At 49.1% G+C, this 27,310-nt stretch overlaps 1 protein-coding gene across 1 annotated transcript in view; it reads right to left on the bottom strand.

Annotated features, from left to right (window-relative positions):
• LOC133359101 (uncharacterized) overlaps positions 1 to 27,026 on the bottom strand; it is a 600,431-nt gene extending 573,405 nt beyond the window's left edge. Inside the window, exons 1-5 of the mRNA XM_061577486.1 lie at positions 26,780 to 27,026; positions 25,795 to 25,866; positions 24,897 to 24,963; positions 23,690 to 23,802; positions 21,699 to 21,821 (exon numbers count right to left, since the gene is read on the bottom strand). Coding sequence (XP_061433470.1) covers positions 21,699 to 21,821; positions 23,690 to 23,802; positions 24,897 to 24,963; positions 25,795 to 25,804 — 313 coding nt within the window. The 5' untranslated portion in view covers positions 25,805 to 25,866; positions 26,780 to 27,026. The remainder of the gene's footprint in view (positions 1 to 21,698; positions 21,822 to 23,689; positions 23,803 to 24,896; positions 24,964 to 25,794; positions 25,867 to 26,779) is intronic.
• Between the last annotated feature and the right edge of the window lie 284 nt (positions 27,027 to 27,310).

The raw sequence follows: 27,310 nt of genomic DNA on the forward strand, positions 1-27,310 counted from the left end.
TATGCGTACACACACACCATGTACACACACACCATTTACATACACACACAATGTACACACAGAATGTACACACCCACACCATGTACACACACACATGAACAAACAATGTACACACACACCCCATGTACACACACACAAGGTACACACACAACATGTACAAACACACACACACCATTTACAAACAGCATGTACAGACACACACCATGTACACACACTCCATTTACAAACACCATGTACAGACACACACCATGTACACACACAATGTACACACACCACGTACACACACTCCATGTACACACACACGCACCATGTACACACACCATGTACACACACACCACGTACACACACGTACACCATGTAAATTCAAACACCATGTACACACAATGTACACACACACACCATGTACACACATACACACCATGTACACGCACCATGTACACACACCATGTACACAATCAGTTACGATCCGAAATGGTTTATTACGTCCTTCCAATGATTGCTAAGCCAGAATCCATCTTCTCGGTTGAAATTGTCTCTCCAAAATCCTGATTAAACACAAGATCCAGGTCCGATTCAACACAGTACATAAAATCCGTGATCTGGTCCCGTCTGTAAAAGATGTGGTTCCAGACATACAGTACCCTGGCGTCTACAAACTAAGTTGCCTCTGTGGTAGCAGTTACATTGGGGAAACCAAACGACATATCTCGGACCGCATCCGTGAACATAAAGCAGACCTGAAACACGGTAGGACAAACACCTCAGCCGTGGCAGATCACTGTTACAACTCAGTGGGCTCACATGACATTGACTTCTCCAAGACAGAGGTTCTCTGCAAGCCATCTGGCTATCATGAGAGATTCGTTCATGAGGCGATCCACATATACAAACACAGAGACAATTTCAACCGAGAAGATGGATTCTGGCTTAGCAATCATTGGAAGGACGTAATAAACCATTTCGGATCTTAACTGATTGTGTTCACGTTTACGGTGACTTTCAGACCGCGTTCCACTCACTGGCATTGTATTCTCCGCAGGGAATGGATTCTTTGCTCCGCTGCAAGTTTTTCCCCCCACGACTCACCCATTGACACGACGGTCAATGGTACAGTGTATAATAACAAATAGTATAACATTTATATGCTTAATACAATGTACAAAGTAATATATAGTATCGTAATTGTATAGTAAACATATAGCAGTGTGATACACATTAGGGTGGGTAGAATAATACATAGTGTTATATTAAAATGTATAAGGTGGTTTATAGCAATACAGTATATAATTTAATGTTGGGTTTATCTATAGCAGTATATAGTACGGTGTATGCTCGTGTGATGTAAGAGAATAAAGTTTAGATGGAAGCATATTATATAATTTTTACGACGTAGAATTGTAATGTATTACTTGCTGTTAGTAACTCAGCTTATTGTAGAGTATAGTAAATATACTGATGGTGCTATGCAGTTTATACTTTAGTTTTTTATGTAGTTTATTCTTTAGTTTTCTACGTGGTTGTTAAGTAACTGCAGCTACATACTATTAACATTCCTTTCCTTTGTTAATGCTACTCCCTGCACCCTCCCTTGGGGCTGCTGATCCTGCAAAATGCATGGGCATAATATGACTTTGAACCCCCCCCCCCCCAAATCCTACGCTTTTTCCATGAATATGCTAAATTCCTCTTGATATGCACATTCTTTTTGTTAAGGTGCTCTTCCACCTCCAACCCAGCTTATATATAAGCTCCTAGCTTGGCAGTGTCTCATTCTTCACCTGAAGACGGCTGCTTGCGTTGTAGCCGAAACGTCGTGAGCATTATTTTATTTTATTATGTTTTATTTTTATTATTTTATTACTTCCCTTCTACGTGACTTTACCGAAAGAACCAGGAACCATGTACACATACACACCTTGTACACACACACACCACATGTAAACACACAATGTACACGCTCACACCAAGTATTCACACATACAATGTACACACACACACACCATGTGTACACACACCATGTACACACACCATGTGTAAACAAAAACCATGTGCACACACACCATGCACACACACATCCCATGTACACACACAATGTACACACACCATGTACACAAACACATACACATAATGTACACACACATACACACCATGTACACACACACACACTATATGTGTACACACCATGTTTCCACACAGACACCATGTATACACACACAGACACCATGTACACACATAGACACCATGTACACACACAACATGTACACACACCATGTACACAGACACACCATGTGTACACACACACTCTGTGTACACACAATCTGTCCAAACAGACACCATGTACACACACACGCACGATGCGCACACACACACCATGTACACACACACCATGTACACACATACACCCCATGTACACACAATGTACACACACAATGTACACACCCACACCATATATACACACACACCATGTACACACACAAACACACCAGACGTACAAACACCATGTACACACACACCATGTACACACACACGCACCATGTACACACACACCATGTACACACACGTACACCATGTAAACACACACACACACCATTTACAAACACCATATACAAAAACACACCATATACACACACACACCCCATGTACAAACACACAATGTGCACACACCACGTATACACACACAATGTACACACTCACACCATGTATACACAAATACCATGTAAACACATACGATGTGTACACACACCATGAACACACACACATACATACACCATGTATACACACACCCCATGTACACACACACACACAATGTACACACACACACACAATGTACACATCCACACCATATATAAACACACACACCATGTACACACACACCATGTACACACACACCATGTACACACACAATGTTCACACACAATGTACACACCCACACCATGTACACACACATACACTATTTACACACACCATGTACACATACACACAGTGTACACACCCACACCAAATATACACACACACTATGTACACACACCAAGTACACACACGCACCATGTACACACACAGCATGTACACACACACCATGTACACACATACACCACATGTATACACACAATGTACACAAACAATGTCCACACCCAAACCATGTACACACATGCACACCATTTACACACACACACCATTTATACACACACGCACCATGTGTACACACACACAATGTACACACACACCATTTACACACACACAATATGTACACACACAATGTACACACACACCATGTACACACACACGCACCATGCGTACACACACACCATGTACACACACACCATTTACACACACACAATGTACACACACAATGTACACACCCACCCCATATACACAACGTACACCATGTAAACTCACACACACACCATTTACAAACACCATGTACACATACACACCTTGTACACACACACACACCCCATGTACACACACAATGTACACACCCACACCATGTACACACACAACATGTACACACACACTATGTGTACACACATACACCATGTAAACACACAACATGTACACACACGCAACATGGACACACACACCATGTACACACACGTACACCATGTAAACTCAAACACCATGTACACACAATGTACACACACACACACCATGTACACACATACACTCCATGTACACTCCCCATGTACACACACCATGTACACAAACACACCATGTGTACACACACACCATGGGTACACACCATGGGTCCACACAGACACCATGTACACACACACAGACAACATGTACACAAACACGTACCACGCACACAGACACCATGTACACAAACACCATGTACACACATACACCACATGTACACACACAATGTACACACCCACACTATGTGCACACACACACCATGTACACACACACCATGTACACACAGACAGCATGTACACACACAATGTTCACACACAATGTACACACCCACACCATGTACATACACACATTCACCATTTACAAACACCATGTACACACACCCCATGTACACACACCATGTACACACACCATGTACACACACAAACCCCACGTACACAAACAATGTACACAAACAATGTCCACACCATGTACACACATACACACCATGTACACACACCATGTACACACACACACAATGTACACACCCACAACATGTACAAACACGCAACATGGACACAGACACCATGTACACACACACCATGTGCACACACGTACACCATGTAAACTCACACACACCATTTACAAACACCATGTACACATACACACCTTGTACACACATACACCCCATGTACACACACAATGTACACACTCACACCATGTACACACACATACCATGTACACAAACACCATGTACACACACCATGTGTACACACAGACCATGTACACACACCATGCACATACACATCCAATATACACACACCATGTACACACACACTATTTGTGTACACACCATGTGTCCACACAGACACCATGTACACACACACAGACACCATGTACACACACGCACCATTTGTACAGACACAGTACACACACCATGTACACACATACACACCATGTACACACATACACACCATGCACACACACACACCATGTACACACACACCATGTACACAGACACACCATGTGTACACACACACTATGTGTACACACCATCTGTCCACACAGACACCATGTACACACACACACAGACACCATGTACACACACATGCACGATGCGCACACACACACCCCATGTAACACACACAATGTACACACATACACACCATGTACACACACACCATGTACACACACGCACCATGCGTACACACACACCATGTACACACACCTCATTTACACACACACACAATGTACACACAAAATGTACACACCCACACCATGTACACACACACATGACCAAACTATGTACACACACCCCATGTACACACACACAATGTACACACACACCATGTACAAACACACACACACACCATTTACAAACACCATGAACAGACACACACCATGTACACACACTCCATTTACACACACACACACTATGTACACAAACAATGTACACACACCACGTACACACACCATGTACACACACACAACATGTGTACACACACCATGTACACACACGCACCATGTACACACACCACGTACACGCACACCACGTACACACACGTACACCATGTAAACACAATGTACACACACACACCATGTACACACATACACACCATGTACACTCCCCATGTACACACACCATGTACACAAACACCCCATGTGTACACTCACACCATGTGTACACACCATGGGTCCACACAGACACCATGTACACACACACAGACACCATGTACACAAACACGTACCACGCACACAGACACCATGTACACAAACACCATGTACACACATACACCACATGAACACACACAATGTACACACCCACACCATGTGCACACACACACCATGTACACACACACCATGTACACACACAGCATGTAAACACACAATGTTCACACACAATGTACACACCCACACCATGTACATACACACATTCACCATTTACAAACACCATGTACACACACCCCATGTACACACACAATGTACACACACACACGCACACACCATGTACACACACCATTTACACACACCATGTACACACACAAACCCCACGTACACAAACAATGTACACAAACAATGCCCACACCATGTACACACATACACACCATGTACACACACCATGTACACACACACAATGTACATACCTACAACATGTACAAACATGTAACATGGACACACACCATGTACACACACACCATGTGCACACACGTACACCATGTAAACTCACACACACCATTTACAAACACCATGTACACATACACACCTTGTACACACACACACCCCATGTACACACACAATGTACACACTCACACCATGTACACATATACCATGTACACAAACACCATGTACACACACCATGTGTACACATAGACCATGTACACACACCATGCACATACACATCCAAAATACACACACCATGTACACATACACATAATGTACACACACATACACACCATGTACACACACACTATTTGTGTACACACCATGTGTCCACACAGACACCATGTACACACACACAGACACCATGGACACACACGCACCATTTGTACACACACACCTTACACACACCATGTACACACATACACACCATGCACACACATACACACCATGCACACACACACCATGTACACACACACCATGTACACAGACACACAGACACCATGTACACACACACGCACGATGCGCACACACACACCCCATGTACACACACACAATGTACACACATACACACCATGTACACACACACCATGTACACACACGCAACATGCGTACACACACACCATGTACACACACCCCATTTACACACACACACAATGTACACACACAATGTACACACCCACACCATGTACACACACACATGACCAAACTATGTACACACACACCCCATGTACACACACACAATGTACACACACACCATGTACAAACACACACACACCATTTACAAACACCATGAACAGACACACACCATGTACACACACTCCATTTACACACACACACACACTATGTACACAAACAATGTACACACACCACGTACACACACACCATGTACACACACACAACATGTGTACACACACTCCATGTACACACACGCACCATGTACACACACCATGTACACGCACACCACGTACACACAAGTACACCATGTAAACGCAAACACCATGTACACACAATGTACACACACACACCATGTACACACATACACACCATGTACACGCACCATGTACACACACCATGTACACAGACACACCGTGTGTACACATACACCAAGTATACACACCATGGGTCCACACAGATCCCATGTACACACACACAGACACCATGTACACACACACGTACCTTGCACACACACACCATGTACACACACACCATGTACACACATACACCACATGTACACAAACAATGTACACACCCACACCATGTACATACACACACCATGACACACACAGCATGTACACACACAATGTACACACCCACAAAATGTACACACACACATTCAACATTTACAAACACCATGTACACACACCATGTACACACACAAACCCCACTTACACAAACCAATGTACACAAACAATGTCCACACCCACACCATGTACTCACACAAACACCATGTACACACACACCATGTACACACACCATTTACACACACACAATGTACACACCCACACAATGTATACACCCACACCATGTACACACACACATGAACAAACCATGTACACACACACACCCTATGTACACACACAAACAATGTACACTCCCACAACATGTACACACACGCAACATGGACACACACACCATGTACACACACACCATGTACACACACGTACACCATGTAAACTCACGCACACACCATTTACAAACACCATGTACACATACACACCTTGTACACACACACACCACATGTACACACACAATGTACACACGCACACCATGTATACACACATACAATGTACACACACACCATGTGTACACACACCATGTACACACACCATGTGTACACACAGACCATGTACACACACACACCATGCACACACGCACCTCGCACACACACACCTCATGTACACACACATGCACACACCATGTGCACACCCCATGTACACACACCATGTACACACATACACACCATGTACACACACACGCACCATGCGTACACACACCATGTACACACACATCATGTACACACACACGCTCCATGGACACACACAAAATGTACGCACACACCATGTACACACACACCATGTACACACACGTACACCATGTAAACTCACACACACACCATTTACAAACACCATGTACAAAAACACACCATGCACACACACACATCCCATGTACACACACAATGTACACACCACGTATACACACAATCTACACACTCACACCATGTATACACAAATACCATGTAAAAACACACCATGTGTACACACACCATGTACACACACACATACACACACCATGTATACACACACCCCATGTACACACACACACAATGTACACACACACACAATGTACACATCCACCCCATATATACACACACACACACCATGTACACACACACCATGTACACACACACACCATGTACACACACAATGTTCACACACAATGTACACACCCACACCATGTACACACACATTCACCATTTACACACACCATGTACACTTCCCCCCATGTACGCACACAATGTACACACACGCACCATGTACACACACACACATGCACACACCATGTACACACACCATCTACACACACACACCTCACGTATGCACACAATGTACACAAACAATGTCCACACCCACACCATGTACACGCATACACACCATGTACACACACACGCCATGTACACACAAACGCACCATGCGTACACACACCATGTACACACACATACACACTATGTACACGCACACCATGCACACACACACCATGTACACACACACAGTGTACACACACATACACCCCATGTACACACACAATGTACACACACACTGTACACACCCACAAAATGTACGCACACATACCATATACACACACACCATTTGCACACACCATGTACACACACCATGAACACACACACCCCATGTACACACACTATGTGTGCACACCATGTGTCCACACAGACACCATGTACACACACCTATACACCCCATGTACACACACACAATGTACACACACAATGTACACATCCACACCATGTACACACACACATACACACACCATGTACACACACACCATGTACACATACACACAGTGTACACACCCACACCATATATACACACACACTATGTACACACACACCATGTACACACACGCACCATGTACACACACCATGTACACACACACCATGTACACACACACACCATGTACACACACAATGTTCACACATAATGTACAAACCCACACCATGTACACACACATTCACCATTTACACACACCATGTACACTTCCCCCCATGTACGCACACAATGTACACACACGCACCATGTACACACACACATGCACACACCATGTACACACACCATCTACACACACACACCTCACGTACGCACACAATGTACACAAACAATGTCCACACCCACACCATGTACACGCATACACACCATGTACACACACACGCCATGTACACACAAACGCACCATGCGTACACACACCATGTACACACACATACACACTATGTACACGCACACCATGCACACATACACCATGTACACACACACAGTGTACACACACATACACCCCATGTACACACACAATGTACACACACACTGTACACACCCACAAAATGTACGCACACATACCATATACACACATACCATTTGCACACACCATGTACACACACCATGAACACACACACCCCATGTACACACACTATGTGTGCACACCATGTGTCCACACAGACACCATGTACACACACCTATACACCCCATGTACACACACACAATGTACACACACAATGTACACATCCACACCATGTACACACACACATACACACACCATGTACACACACACCATGTACACATACACACAGTGTACACACCCACACCATATATACACACACACTATGTACACACACACCATGTACACACACGCCCCATGTACACACACCATGTACACACACACCATGTACACACACACACCATGTACACACACAATGTTCACACATAATGTACAAACCCACACCATGTACACACACATTCACCATTTACACACACCATGTACACTTCCCCCCATGTACGCACACAATGTACACACACGCACCATGTACACACACACATGCACACACCATGTACACACACCATCTACACACACACACCTCACGTACGCACACAATGTACACAAACAATGTCCACACCCACACCATGTACACGCATACACACCATGTACACACACACGCCATGTACACACAAACGCACCATGCGTACACACACCATGTACACACACATACACACTATGTACACGCACACCATGCACACACACACCATGTACACACACACAGTGTACACACACATACACCCCATGTACACACACAATGTACACACACACTGTACACACCCACAAAATGTACGCACACATACCATATACACACACACCATTTGCACACACCATGTACACACACCATGAACACACACACCCCATGTACACACACTATGTGTGCACACCATGTGTCCACACAGACACCATGTACACACACCTCTACACCCCATGTACACACACACAATGTACACACACAATGTACACATCCACACCATGTACACACACACATACACACACCATGTACACACACACCATGTACACATACACACAGTGTACACACCCACACCATATATACACACACACTATGTACACACACACCTTGTACACACACGCACCATGTACACACACCATGTACACACACACCATGTACACATATACACCACATGTACATACACAATGTACACAAACAATGTCCACACCCACACCATGTACACACATACACACCATTTACACACACACACCATTTATACACACATGCACCATGCGTATACACACACCATGTACACACACACCATTTACACACACACACTATGTACACACACAATGTACACACACCATGTACACACACACCATTTACACACACATACACTCCATGTACACACACACCATGTGCACACACACGCACCATGGATACACGCACCATGTACACACAAACAATGTACACACAATGTACACACCCACACCATGTACACACACACATGAACAAACCATGTACACACACTCCCCATGTACACACACACACCATGTACAAACACAAACCATGTACACACACCATGTACACACACCCTATGTGTACACACACCATGTGTACACACAGACACCATGTAAACACACACCATGTACACACACACACACACCATGTAAACTCACGCACACAAACCATTTACAAACACCATATACAAATACACACCATGTACACACACACACCCCATGTACACACACACAATGTACACACACCACGTACACACTCACACCATGTACACACAAATACCATGTAAACACACACCCTGTGTACACACACCATGTACATACACACACACACACACACCATGTACACACACACCCCATGTACACACACAATGTACACACCCCCACCATATATATATACACATACACACACACCATGTACACACACACCATGTAAACACACACAGCATGTACACACACAATGTTCACACACAATGTCCACACCCACACCATGTACACACATACACACCATGTACACACACACACCATTTACACACACACACACTATGTACAGACACTATGTACACACACACCATGTACACACACACCATTTACAAACACCATGTACAGACACACACCATGTACACACAAACACTATTTACACACACACTGTACACACACACCATGTACACACACACACACCATGTACACACACACAATGTACACACACCACGTACACACTCACACCATGTACACACAAATACCATGTAAACACACACCCTGTGTACACACACCATGTACATACACACACATACACACACCATGTACACACACACACCCCATGTACACACACAATGTACACACCCCACCATATATATATACACATACACACACACCATGTACACACACACCATGTACACACACACCATGTACACACACAAACCCCACGTACACATACAATGTATACAAACAATGTCCACACCCACACCATGTACACACATACACACCATGTACACACACACACCATTTACACACACACACACACTATGTACAGACACTATGTACACACACACCATGTACACACACCATTTACAAACACCATGTACAGACACACACCATGTACACACAAACACTATTTACACACACACTGTACACACACACCATGTACACACACACACATCATGTACACACACACAATGTACACACACCACGTACACACTCACACCATGTACACACAAATACCATGTAAACACACACCCTGTGTACACACACCATGTACATACACACACATACACACACCATGTACACACACACACCCCATGTACACACACAATGTACACACCCCCACCATATATATATACACATACACACACACCATGTACACACACACCATGTAAACACACACAGCATGTACACACACAATGTTCACACACAATATACACACCCACACCATGTACACACACACATACACACCATGTACGCACACACCATGTACACACACACCATGTACACACACAAACCCCACGTACACACACAATGTATACAAACAATGTCCACACCCACACCATGTACACATATACACACCATGTACACACACACCATTTACACACACACACACACACTATGTACACACACACCATGTACACACACACCATTTACAAACACCATGTACAGACACACACCATGTACACACAAACACTATTTACACACACACTGTACACACACACCATGTACACACACACACCATGTACACACACACAATGTACACACACCACGTACACACTCACACCATGTACACACAAATACCATGTAAACACACACCCTGTGTACACACACCATGTACATACACACACATACACACACCATGTACACACACACACCCCATGTACACACACAATGTACACACCCCCACCATATATATACACATACACACACACCATGTACACACACACCATGTAAACACACACAGCATGTACACACACAATGTTCACACACAATGTACACACCCACACCATGTACACACACACATACACACCATGTACACACACCATGTACACACACACCATGTACACACACAAACCCCACGTACACACACAATGTATACAAACAATGTCCACACCCACACCATGTACACACATACACACCATGTACACACACACACACACCATTTACACACACACACACACTATGTACAGACACTATGTGCACACACACCATGTACACACACACCATTTACAAACACCATGTACAGACACACACCATGTACACACAAACACTATTTACACACACACTGTACACACACACCATGTACACACACACACACCAAGGATTGAGGAATAAGTGACAGCGATAGAGGGTAATTGTGCATCACGAAAGATAGGGGAGGTACAGGAAGAGGATGAGCAAAGAAGAAGAGGTGATCTTTAAGATAGGAGCGGAAGGAGGTTAAAGACAGAGACTGCTTAATGTAGAGGGGATTATTGCATTTGTAGTATTGTACAGACAGACTCTTGTACGTCTTTTAGTAGCACACACTTTATTTGTGAATACAGTCCCTATGCACCGAGGGGTATAGGTCCCCTCACCCGTTACACTCCGAACGTACAAGCCTACAGGCTACTCATACTCCGCTCCTTCAGTGTCCTCTGACTGGACCTAGGGAGATGTCTCCCTGACCACTGGTTACTCTGAACCCTAGCCCTTATAAGGGCTGGAGGGCTTGGTCCAGGGTCCTATGCTTCTTCCGCCGTCTTGGGTCTTCGTGTCGTCGGACTCCCCGAGAGCTCTGAGCGTTCTGGCTTTATACTCGTTCGTGGCCGGATTGTCCAATCCCCGGCCGCCTTGTGGAACCCTGTGATTGGTCGTTCCCAATCTGCTTTTCGATCCCAATTTACCCTATCTGACCCTGACCGTTAGGTCGCGCGGGAAACCCTTGTCAACGATTAGCTCTCCCTGTTTGTGAATATCGAGTGGGTAACTCTACTACATCACCCTCCCCTTCGGAAGCCTCAGCCGTCCCGGCTGTTACAAGCAGAAAATCCCCATCAATGAATCAAAGTGTGTGTGTGTGCCACAACCAACAAGAACAGGTACATCCAACAAGAACAGGAACACCCACTACAAATACCCCCCCATCAACAACGCAACATATGTACATGGTCAGAACCAATCACAAATAACGACATTCGCGACGCACAACGCATGCAGCATCCAGCTGCCGCAAAAAAAATGATGGGCAATCAAGAAAAGCGACGCGATCTAGCCCGTGTGTATTTCGCGGGCCCGTCGTAGGGGATGGGTGCCCCTTTCCGGGCTGCAGGCTGACCAGGCATCCTGGCAAAAATGTCAGCAGGGGCAGGAGGCCTCTCTGCGGGGACCCTTGGAGCAGACGGGTCGGGCAGCCTGGCAAACATGTTGGGCGGGTCAGGCATCCTGGTAAACATGTTGGGCGGGTCAGGCATTCTGGCAAACATGTTGGGCGGGTCAGGCATTCTGGCAAACATGTTGGGCGGGTCAGGCATTCTGGCAAACATGTTGGGTGGGTCAGAAGGTCTCTTTGCAGAGACTCTTGTTGTAGACGGGTCAGGCATCCTGGCAAACATGTTGGGTGGCTCCCGGGGCCTTCGTGCAGAGACTCGTGGCTCGCACGGCTCCCTCAGTCCCGCATCATCTGCAGGAGGAATGAGACGTCTGCGCTGTGGGTTAGGTACCAACGGGGCGACATCCGGCTCGTCGGGCATATCACACGCTCGGCCCTCGTGTTTTGAGTGTGACGCAGAGCCGCGCGGAGCAACAAATGGCTTCAGACGAGAGGGGTGCACGAACCAGCGCCGTCGTCCCCAACGTATCTTAACACACTGTGGGCGCATTACCTGGACCACCTCAACCGGGACCTCGCCATGGTTTTAGGAGTTTAGCCGATGTGGACACCGGCACCTGGGGGCAATGAAGCCACGCCATATCACCTGGAGCCCACCGATGCACGGACGTGCGAGGGGCCTGCAACCTCGAATTTGCCCGCTGGCGGGAAGCGGAATTTTCGATCGCCGCATCACGAGCATCAGACAGCTTTTGCAGGTTGAACCGCAAATGGTCAGTGAGCTTCGATGACTGTGGAAGCTGCTCTATCCCAAGCCGCACATCAGCGGGGGGAATGGCCTCCCTGCCATACATTAGGAAAAATGGGGAGAACCCTGTCGCTGCATGTGGCGCCATGCGGTAAGCAGCGAGGACCCCTGGGATCTGCAGGTCCCAGTCTAAGTGGGATTCGTCAACCTGATGGCATAGCATAGAGGTGAGGGTTCTATGCAACCGCTCCACCATGCCATCTGTTTGGGGGTGATAGGGCGAGGTGCGCACCTTCTTAGTGCCCAACAGGCGGCATACCTCACTCAGCAGGGTACTGGAAAAATTTCTTCCCTGATCGGTCAGCAACCGTTCTGGAGCGCCCTTGTCCAGCACATAGCCTTGAACAAAGGCGTCCACCACGGCTGCTGCTGACTGGTTGGGGAGGGCCCAGGCCATAGGCCACCGTGTAAAATACTCCACCCCAACCAGCAGGTACTTGTTACCACGAGGCGTTGTAGGGAAAGGCCCCAAAATGTCGAGAGCAACCAGCTCGTTCACACGGGATACCGTGATGGGCTGCAGCGGTGGGCATGCCGGCGTCGCTGGAGGTTTACGTTGCGCACATTGGGTGCAGCCCGTTAAAATATCAGTTACGTCGCGAAGCATGCCCGGCCAGTAAAATTGTAATCTTAGCAACCCAATGGTTTTATGCACACCCAGGTGCGACAATCGCTCGTGTGCTGCGCACACAGCCGAACACCGCAAAGCCGATGGCACTACAATTTTGTACTGGCAAGAATCAGCATCCCAATGCATGAGCAGACCGCGGCGCATGGCAAAAGAGTTCGATTTACTTGAACGTGAGGACGAATCACATGCGCGACGACGCAGAGGCAACAATGACGCATCGTTCATTTGGTGCCGACCCCATTCGTCCAACGTTATCCCCAGCAAGTCGTCACTTGCTGGCGGATTTTCGTGGTCCGCACCCGGCGCAGGATCGGAAGGAAGGGCAGCAGAAACCGTTTCAAGAGGTGCAACCGGGCGTACTATTTGCGGTCTGCACCGGCCAGAACCCGTAAAACAGGCGCATTGTTCTGACGGGAGGCGAGATAGCGCATCCGCATTACTGTGCTGTGTACCCTTGCGGTAAATCACCATAAAATTGTAGTCCTGGAGGACTTCAAGCCATCGGGAGAGCTGGCCAGACGGTTGATCAATGCGCAAAGCGTATTGTAACGCAGAGTGATCGGAGCGCACGGTAAACCGTTGACCGTACAGGTATGGCCTGTATTGTTGTATAAAGTGAACAATGGCCAGCAGCTCGCGTCGGGTTACGCAATAACGTTGCTCTGCAGGGGACAAAACTCTGCTTCCATAGGCAACCACCCTCTCAACGCCCTCAATGATTTGGGACAGCACCCCGCCGATCCCGGTGTTACTGGCATCGGTGTCCAGAATAAACGGCTTTGCAAAATCGGGGTAAGCCAGGGGCGGTGCTGCTACAAGAGCATTCCGTAAGGAGTCAAATGCGGCCTGTTCCGCGTCCCCCCAATGAAATTTCAGCCCTTTCGCTGTAAGAGCGTGTAGTGGCTTGGCGATTGTAGCGAAACCAGCCACAAAACGTCGGTAGTACGACGCGAACCCGATAAAACTGCGAACCTCCCCAGCAGAGGTGGGGGTAGGCCATTGGCTGACACATTTAGTCTTTTCAGGGTCTGTGGAAATACCCGAGCGGCTGACTATGTGGCCTAGATAGCGCACAGACTCACGCAAAAGGTGGCACTTCTGCGGTTTGAATTTAAGGTCCGCAGCTCGCATCTTTTCGAAAACAGCGCGCAACCGTTCAATGTGTTCGTTGAACGTGCGGCCAAAGACGATAACGTCATCAAGATAGATAAGGCATGAGTCCCACTGGAGCCCAGCGAGGACCAGCTCCATGAGCCTCTGAAACGTCGCTGGAGCTGAGTGGAGCCCCATGGGCAATCTATTAAACTCGAAAAGGCCCTGTGGTGTCCGAAAAGCAGTCTTTGGTTTTGACGCTTCGTCGAGGGGGAGTTGCCAAAACCCTGACAGAAGGTCCAAAGTGGAAAAATAACGCGCCCCTGCCAGGGCATCCAATGACTCATCCATACGTGGAAGAGGATATGCGTCAGCCACAGAAATTTTATTTAGGCGCCGAAAATCTACACAGAATCGAAGACTGCCATCGTGCTTTTTGACCAGCACTATCGGGGCACTCCAGGGGCTGTTGGAAGGAGAAATGATATCAGCCGCCAGCATGTCGTCAACTGCCCATTTAACATGCTGTTTCTCCGCAGGGCTGAGCCGAAACGGGTTTTGGCGGATAGGGGCAGCGTCACCAGTGTCAATGTGGTGACGCAGCAGCTTGGTGCAGCCAATATCAAATTGTGATTTGCTGAACACATCCGAGAATTCCCGCAAAAGAGCCCGCAATTTACTCTGCTGTGACCCGGATAAATCGCCGGCATCCGCGCAGAGAGCGTCAATCCATCCCTCGTCAACGTTATGAGGGCGAGGCCCCTGACTGTTCGCTACGTGTCCGACAACCCCGGTTCCCAGAGGCGCCACTGTCGCATGAGCGAGCACTGTCCCCTGTGAAATGACGGTGTCTGACAGACCGACATTCAAAACTTGTATAAATGGTTCCCTGTCGCCCGCTACAAGAGTCTGTGCGGCCACCAACGAAAGGCTGTTAACTGCTGTGTTGGAAGGTCCCAATAAAATGCCATTTACCGAGGCGGTGGGAGCGAGCGGTTTTTTTAACCGTAAGGGTACGAGCATTTGTGCCCCTGGCGGAATGCGTACAGCGCAAGCCGCAAAAGCCTGTACAGAAACATTTTCCGTCCGTGAATGCGTGGCCGCGGGTAAAAATGCCATCCGGCGGCCCGAGGGAAGTTCAGTACATCCCTGATCGATAAGGATTTTAATGGGCATTTTGGCAAGAAAATCAGTTCCCAGAAGGCACGGCACCGCAAGGGAAGAAGACACAAAAACAGGGCCGGCCAATTTAATATCTCCAATGGCAATTTGCGCCCGAATTTGGCCGAGAATCCCCAGGGAACTTCCATTTGCAGCGAAAAACGGAACGGAAACCTTTTCCAAAGATCGACATCGCACGGGCAGTATATTGTAAATCAACTCAGAGATGATAGTGGCCGATGCACCGGTATCGACAAGCACGCGCACCTCTACCCCCTCGATCGAACCAACGACCACCGATGAACCCGCCGTCGCTGCAACCACTCTATGGGCCAGCTCTGACCACTGCCCGGGTCGCAGTGGTCGCGAAAAGTCGGCCAAACGCCGCGCATCATACGCCGTGTTCCGAGCGGAGTCAATGGTGTGTTGTGGTGTGTATGAGGACCGAGCGTGTGGGGTGCCGCGACTTGCCTGGTTATGCTGCGCTGCTCTGGAAGCTCTGTAGTCCCGGTCTCGGGATCCGGCGGAGCGGCGGCGAGGTGCACGGCAGTCGGGAGAGAAGTGGCCTCGGCGGCCACAGTTGAAACACGTCGCGTCGCCGCGGGGGAAGGGCCGTCCCCGCTCCCAGTCGTTGCGGCGACTGGTGCGATTTGGTGATCGCTGGGGCGTCGCGCTGAACGTCGAGAAGACTCGATCAGGAGAGCGAGCGTTGTCCCTGCTGGCAGGCACCGATGTCGTAGCCGAAGCGGTGATGGTCTCGTCCTGGTCCAGCATTAAGTGAGCATGAATGCTCCGGGCAGCTCGCAGTGAGCACATGTCCTCGTCATCCACGGCCTGGATGACAAGGCGCAGCCCTCTCGCCATCTCCAGCAGCTTCTGAAGGACGAGTGCGTCGATAGCCTCATCGTCCATGCGGGGGTAAGCCGCTCTTGCCATGGCGAGTAGCGCGGTGCGGAACGCCAATGGCGACTCCCTTGGCTTGCACCGTCTCTCGTAGAATTGGTGGCGTGTGGCGGAAGGAGGTCCGTAGACATCAGACAGCCGCTGAAGTGCTGCTTGTAGTGTCGCCCTTTGTCGCTTGGGAATGGAGATGAGTGCAGCGAGAGAGTCATCGTCCAAGGTGGCTGGCAATGCACGAAGTGCTTGTGCATCCGACCAGCCCACCATCTCCTGGTGACTGAGGAAGCGACGTTGAAATGCTGCCCAGTCGCCCCCTGTGGACGAGAATTCGCGAAAGACAGGCAGTCTCTGCTGTAGAGCAGCTGTGTCGTCGTCTTCGTCAAGCTCGGACTCGGTTCCGAACGCAGCGATGGCTTGGTCGACAACATGTACTGTACGGCGTCGCAGCCGTGATGACGCGGTGTTGTTGGAGTGTCCTGCAGAGGCAGCATCGCTCTCTGATAACGCAGTGTGTCGTGATTGGCCCCCGGAGGTCCCAGCATGCACTTGGCTTCCGCCCCCACGTGACCCATCGGCGGGAAGGACGTTCTCTTCCGGGTTTGCGATGGCGGGGACGCTCGCTGTCGGCCGCTCCTCCCCGCCCGCAGCCCCCAGGGTAAGCTGCTCCAGGATGGCTGCTGCAGCATGCAGCAGCTGGGCGAGGCGGGCGTGAGCAGCCTGGTTGCCGTCGCTCGCGGCGATCGGCTGCACAGCTGGTGGTGGGGCGGCTGGCAGCACGCCAACATCTTCAGCGCCGCCCGCAGCACCCACGGGTGAGTCGGAGCTTGCATCATCGGGACTTCGCGTGCGGTTCGTTCGTCTTGTTTCCATCTCCTGACGCCAAATGTAGTATTGTACAGACAGACTCTTGTACGTCTTTTAGTAGCACACACTTTATTTGTGAATACAGTCCCTATGCACCGAGGGGTATACGGTCCCCTCACCCGTTACACTCCGAACGTACAAGCCTACAGGCTACTCATACTCCGCTCCTTCAGTGTCCTCTGACTGGACCTAGGGAGATGTCTCCCTGACCACTGGTTACTCTGAACCCTAGCCCTTATAAGGGCTGGAGGGCTTGGTCCAGGGTCCTATGCTTCTTCCGCCGTCTTGGGTCTTCGTGTCGTCGGACTCCCCGAGAGCTCTGAGCGTTCTGGCTTTATACTCGTTCGTGGCCGGATTGTCCAATCCCCGGCCACCTTGTGGAACCCTGTGATTGGTCGTTCCCAATCTGCTTTTCGATCCCAATTTACCCTATCTGACCCTGACCGTTAGGTCGCGCGGGAAACCCTTGTCAACGATTAGCTCTCCCTGTTTGTGAATATCGAGTGGGTAACTCTACTACACATTGGAGGGGTGCAAGGAGGGAGAAAGATCGAAAAAGGAGATTGGGTACAGCGAGAAAGGGGGGCAGTGAGAGACAGAAGATTGTGAGTGAAGAGGACGAGAGGGGACATAGAAGGAGCTGAGAGCGGCAAGATGAAACCAAGGAAAGATTTAAAGACTCAATGAACGCGGTCGTGAACGGGAAGCCAATGGAGTTGAAGGAGGAGAGGCAAAGTGTGAAAATTAGAAGGGTGATTAAAAATAATCCTTGCAGAAGCATTTGAATTTGTCGGATGGGAGTGAGAGAGAGCACAGACAGGAAGGCCAAGAAGAAGAGCAGATGGTTAAAGATCATAACAGGAATCAGGAGTTTGGTGTTAGAAAGTGAAATGAGAGGGCGGATTTTGCTGATTTTTAAGTGATAAAAGTGGCAAATGAAGTAGTCATGGCAATATCGTTTTGAGACTAGGCTCAAAAGAAAGTTGTCTCTGGTGTGGACCAATTAGTTTCAAAGACAAAGCATATATTCTCTTTGGTTCTTTCGGTAAAGTCACGTAGACAGAAAATTAATAGATCACAACGTTTCGATCGCAACACAAGTGACCGTCTTCAGAAAGAACCAAATAGTATGGATTCCTGCAGTCACAAAAGCTTCAAATCAAGAATGTATATATTATCAGAGTATGTTTTTTGTTTGAATTCTCACCACAAGAATTGTGGTTAATGCAGACATGATTCCTTGTACAAGGTTTCAGTTTGGTGTTTTAACATCTTAACACCTGTTTTCTTGTCAGAAAAAAGGGGGAAATCTATTCTCATAGTCGTGGCAATGTTTGGTGGAGAAAGTGAGGGAAGAGTGAAATGCGACACCAAGGCGGAGGTGTGAGGAAGCAGCAGTGAGGGAGAGAGGAGGGAAGGAGATAGTGGGAACGGGAGGGGGAGAGCGAAAGGCCGGATAAAGAATGAATGATGTTTTAGATGGATTGAGAGAGAGAGAGAGTGAAGCCCCATCCAGGATTGGATATCAGCCAGACAGGAGGAGATGTGAGAGGAAAAGTCAGGGGTGAAATAGGGAATGGAGGAAGATTTGGGTGTCGGTGGCAAAGAAATGATGAGGAAATCAGAAACAGATTCGAGAGGCGAAATATAGAGAGAGAATAGTAAGGAACCCAGAACCATACCCTGGGGAATGTCGATACTGAGAGGGGAGGGGATACGGAGTGATTTAAGGGGTCTGGGGAAGTCCGAGAAGTAAGGTAAGACTTGAGCCAGGAGAGAGATGCCGAGGTCGGAGAGAGTGGAGAGAAGAGTGGGGTAGTCAACGGTGTCAGAGGTGGAGGAAAGGTCGAGAAGAATGAAAATGGTATAAATTATCTAACTGTATGCCAATACTCACTGTGTCAGTGAGTGTACTGACTGTGTCAGTACTAACTTTATGCCAGTATTCTCACGGCGTGGGAGTATTACGATTCACAGGAATCCCCGGTGTGATAGTGGTGCGGTTCATGTAATCCCCGGTGTGATTTTGGTATGGTTCACAGGAATCCCAGGTGTGATAGTGGTGCGGTTCATGGAATCCCCGGTGTGGGTGCGGTACTCACTCAGTTCTGTGGTACCAACATAATCCATGAGGTTCCCCAAACTCCACTCCATGACTCTCTGTAGGGAGTCTGGGATGTTGGAGGCGTCCGGCGAGATGAACGTTAGCATCTTCATGTAGAGCTCTGAGAGACGACGTGACTCATCAGGTAACTACTTAACTTCAAGGACAGTATTTACGTCTGTATGATGTGAGACATTACACAGGGTCATATGTTTAAACCAGTGGTTCTTAACCTGGGTTGCACGTACCCCTTGATGGTGTGAGATGCCCTTTCTGGGGGCGTGAGACTTATCCAGATTTTTTTAAGAAGGTAAATCATCGAAACACAAATTAAGCACGTGCACATAAGTACAACTACTTTGTGTCATCAAACCTATGTATTTATTAACATTTTTTAACGATTGAAAACCCAAGGGATGCAAGGCTGCAATAAAGGTTAAGAACCGCTGGTTTAAACAATGAACAGCCTTCTCCGCACCTCCTATTTGCACAATGGGCTACGTATGGTGCTAAAGAAGTTACATACATACATTTGATGTGTCTGTGTTATCGACCACGTGACTCTAGCACGACTCTCCATGGCTGTATACAGAGAAGCCACAGCACCTGCGCTGACGCAGGAGCTCGTGGCTGTCCTGCTCTCAGCCACGTTCACTTTGATCTCACGCCCTCCTGGTGTTGATTCACCCTGCAGTCGCCTGCATTGAACTGTACCAGGACACTGCACGGCTGGGATCTCCTGCACCAATGGACAATGAAGAATTGTCCAGAGCGCGATTGGGGTCACAAGTCCCAATCCATGGACCACACCATATATCACTCCCCTGCTTTGATCATTCGCTGGCGGCATTTCTGATGTTCCGCAGGTTACTCCGAAATCCACCCACTGGCTCACCTATCTGAAGACGGACATTCACAAGTTGCTGATCAAACCCCATGATCTGAAAGAATACGGCTCATAGCTTGCACCTCGCCTGATCTAGGTGGCTCTCTCTGTGCACCCGGTGTGGGGTGAGGCAGTGGCACTGCAGGGCTAATGCAAGGTGAGGGGGGAGAGACTGCAACGTTGCAGGTTGAGTGGGGAGAGGCAGCGGCACTGCAGGGAGAATGCAGGGTGAGTGGGAATAGGGAGGGCCTTAGGCACAGCAGGGAGGGAAGCCAGCAGCAGCAGCCCCTCTACAGCTGCACAAAGGCTGCCCTGACCCTAACGCGGCGGTGATCCCTGTGCCAGGCTCAGCCTTGGAGATGACACGAGGTCCAATTCATGAGCTAAGTGAGCGGCTCTCACTCAAGATGATCGCCCAGTGGTGAATGTGCCACAGTAAACCACACGGGCACAGCGCACACAGTCTGAGCCTGGGTGGGGCACACGAGGGTCATCTCCTGCAGCACTGTGCTTCTCAAAGCCGTGGAGGAACTCGTCCAGACACAAATGCAATGAGCCCTGATGTATCACGTGTCCTACGGAGTTCTGTGTCATCCAGGACATACACTCAGGAGCAGCGAGGAGCAGGAGATGCACGTCTCAGTAGTTCTACCCTTCCTCTGTGCTCTGGGATAATGTTGAACAGGAACTGTCACACTCACACCCAACAGCTGTCTCATCGCAAGACAAACACCTGCAACAAAGCTCGCACCTTACAACAAACGGAATGTCCCATAAGCTCTTAGCACTCATAATTACGAGACGCTGGGTGAGAGTCACAGCTCGCCCAGCACAGGGCCTTGGAGCGGCGAGGCCGCAGTGGGGGGCATCGCGGCTCTTGCCCACAGCTCCTGCAGGCCGAGCGCTGGGCCGGGCAGCTCGGTTCCCTATCCTGGGTAGCGGGGCCCTGCTGCTTAGCAGTGGCACTGAGGAACTGAGACCACAGATGTCCCAGTGACTGGAGGCTTGTGGACAGCAATGTGCACAGCCGGGTCCATCAGGGGGATGGAGAGTTTATCGTTGCATTGCAATCGCTGTGCCGTGTAGTGAGGAGCAGCACCCACCTACACCCCCCTCCTTGTGGAAGGCTCTTTCTAGGGCGGATCGCTCCTCCATGTTGTATGGATCATAGAGACCATCAATTCTCTGCAGGGTTGGGATGGTAGAATTGTCAAACCTGGAAAACAAGGGGTACGGTTGAGGATTCGAGTTACTATATTTTTAAATCGAACAAAATGCTAATACACAAATGTAATCAATATAAATGTCATGAATGTTTATGCAGAATATTGCAGATTTATTTTATATGTTTGCAGATCGACACGTTAGATCGTGGACTATGTGAATGTTGAATTAAATGTTTCTAGTCACACTGTAACAGTAAAATTCAAGCAATGAAAAAAAAAATATACCAAAAATATGAAGTGATGTAACTACTAGATCGTATTATTATCATTATGCATGTTTGCCCAGGAAGTCTCACTGAGTATCATGACTTCTGAGGGTCCTGCCAGGTTTTTGCAGTAGGTGGCAATAATTGCTGTGAATTCCAATGGAGTATTTTTCGGGTTCTGTAATTGTTTCAAATTTTGCCAAATTGGACCGTGATGCTGGCACATTATTGCCAACTCTTGTGAATGACGCCAAGGGATATTTACCATCCACTGTGCAGCAGGTGGCGTGTGTCACGGGGCCACGCAGGGCGGCTACGAAGAGCCCTCCTCGCCCAGCGCCACCCGGAGCATGCGGTCTCCAGTCATCTGCACTGCTCAGGAGCCCCCCCGCGTCTCTCTCGCTCACTCATCTCTCTCTATTCTCCCTGCGAATCCCTCTCTTCTCTTTCTCACCTCTCTCAGCCGGGCGATGGAGGCTATGCACGTGGTCTGTAATCTAGCACTGGAGGCAAGGGTTTGTGGATCGCACAAATGTTGTAAGACTTCTTTCCCGTGTGCGTCTAGGTGGCATACCCTGGCTTACCAAGAGACGGTGGTACAGCAAGTCGACTAAAAAACATCTGTTTCCATCTGTACGGTGATAGTGTGGGTTTCTCCATGTGCTCATAAATTGTCTAAAAATAAACACATCTCTCACTCTCTTTTCTTTCCCTTCTCCCTGTTTTTATTCCATGGCATCAATTCCCCATGTCTCCATAACACTGCCTGCATCGCAATACCTCCCCCGTGTCTCCCACTGTTTTTAGGCTTCCTTGTCTGTACTTAAAACGTAGATCACTAGAGAACCCCATTGCGGCTGAGGAGACGTCCCTCTCACCTGGAGAGCTTCTTCATGTCATCCAGTAGAATCCGCACCTGCTCTGTCTTCTTCTTGAATCTGTCATCTGTCACAGCAGCAGCAGCACAACCGGATTACTGGGGTCATGCTCTAATCCATTGACTCACGTTGACAGGCTTCCAGGAGCATGGTGAAAATTCCACATTCCCATGGCAGATGCCATACTCTCTACAGCATAACAACTTGCTTTCCAATACACGGTACTCATTTTGTGAACAGAGAGAGAGTGGGCTGAGTCATCCCTCAATGCGGATTTAGCGTCCAACCTTCCGACGGCGAGTGGCGTTCTCTGCCACATTCTCTGCCACAGCACCGACTGTCCCCAAGGGACTGAGGGTCCCAGCCAGGCTCCAGCTACAGGACTCGAGGAGTTCAGATCGGGGCCCTGAAAGCTCAACACGACAGCCGCTGAGTCGCTCTGCGGTGCCCCCCACAGCCCCACGCAGTACGGGACGCGCGCACCCCCCACGGCTCCCGGTGGCGCCACGCCATACGCCGGGACGCGGGAGCCGCAGGAGAGCGGCGCGAGCGCAACCCCCCCTGAGCCTGCGAGCAGCGCGGCCCGCACGGAGGGGGAGAAAACTCCACCCACAGCGGGACGTGTGGCGCTGCTCTAGAGGCCCCGCGAGTGGCCGGGCGGGTTGTGAGCGCCACACCGAGCCCAGCGCCAAGGGAGCTGTGAGGGGCTCTCAGCGTCTGCCATGCCACCCAGCAATGCCTGTGGATGGAGACTTGGCGCGCGTGTGGCTACCACGGTCACAGGCACGGCATGCAGGGTTCCACACGCATTCTAATGAGCAGTGGCTCAAACATGCGTGCAGGTGCTAAAGTCAGGGCTCGTGCTCGTGTGGCCCCGGGTCCCGGTTCCTGTACGAACCTGTAGCCATGGCTCCACGTGCTCAGCTCACAGCGTCACCTTCAATGGTGGAACCGCTCCCTCTTTACAACGCTGTGGGAACAGACATAGCTCAATCAGAGATGAACAGCTGGGGGAACAGAGGGAGCTCAGTGAGTGGGAGAACAGCAATAGAAAAATGTCCCCATCACGATGGTAAATTACGTCACGAGTTACTGGACATGATCCTCTGCAGTGGTGCACGAAGTATCAGTAAATTACCGAAGCTACTCAGATAACAGGGATGAATGTGGATCCCTTGGTACTAGCGGACAACTGCGTTGTAGACAACAGAATGTGTGATGCCGCCGCCATGAAGCCATTCAACAGGCACCCTAGCTACGACCTCGCCACCACCAAGCGACGGAGCCAACCCCGCGTCCCCCTCACCTCACATGAACACACCCGCACGCATTTCCCCCCCCCATAGAGCTTCGAGGGGAAGTCACCTGGCCGACCGGTTTTAATCCGAGAAGCCCTTATCGGGATAACTTTCACGGTTTCCGGTGACCAGGGAATTGGACGACCTCCCCCGATGCTACTTCGCGGCGCTGCGACCGGCATTAAGATTGCAAGGTCGCAGCGAGGGGCCATTCGGCCACCGCGAGTGAAACGCACCACACACACCCCACACACGCAAGTATCGACGGGGCAAGAAGAGGGGCATAAGCATTGTGATGGAGGAGCATAGTTGGAGTGAGCGCCGCGCATAAGCATTGTGATGGAGAAGCATAATTAGAATAAGCACCACACACACGCCACACACGAAGCGCATCTGACGGCGAGCCTTTGTGATGGACGCCGCCGCATAATGTGCATAACTAAGGCACCCTGCATAAGAAAGCGATTGAACAGCACATGCCCCACACATGGCATGAGGGGGAGCGAAGAGTACGAGGGAAGGGAGGGGGGGCCTGAGTCCGGGAATTAGGATAAAAGGGAGCGTAGCGAGGTAGAGAGATCTCACTTCACTTCAAGAGGCCCGCGTTCAAGTCGGCTCCCAGCTCTGCCCTCCGGACGTCCGCGTGACGTGTCCAGACGAGCATCGAGGAAAAGCCACAGGACGCCGAATACTTCGAACTGTGAGTAGCAAGGTGAAAGGGTATCGTAAGCCGATAAATAGGGAATAGGTCCAGGGGTAGTAGGATAGGCCAGCCTCGTCGATACGTACTGATTTAGCAACAAGTCCCAGGTAGCAGACAATAAATCATTAATAGCTGATCGTGGCCTCGTGTGATCTCGTTGAGAGGTGTGAACGTGTGTGGTGCTGTGTACACAGTGGTTCGCCACGTGGGAGCGCTGCGCGGAGCTGCGCGTGTGGGTCCGCGTGTGTTCACTACGTGTATGATACAGGTGCGCGATCATAACGCGAGTATTCAGTGGTGAGTGAGTGCCGCGGGGAGCTGTGTGCGTGAGTGCGCGTACGTTCGCTACGTGTCGGATACGGGTGCGCATTGGTAACGTGGTTATTCGACGTGGAGGCGAGTGCCGCACCGGG

This window comes from Lethenteron reissneri, chromosome 64, assembly GCF_015708825.2.
Source record: "Lethenteron reissneri isolate LAM-NWPU_2019-01 chromosome 64, ASM1570882v1, whole genome shotgun sequence".
Classification (NCBI taxonomy): domain Eukaryota; kingdom Metazoa; phylum Chordata; class Hyperoartia; order Petromyzontiformes; family Petromyzontidae; genus Lethenteron; species Lethenteron reissneri.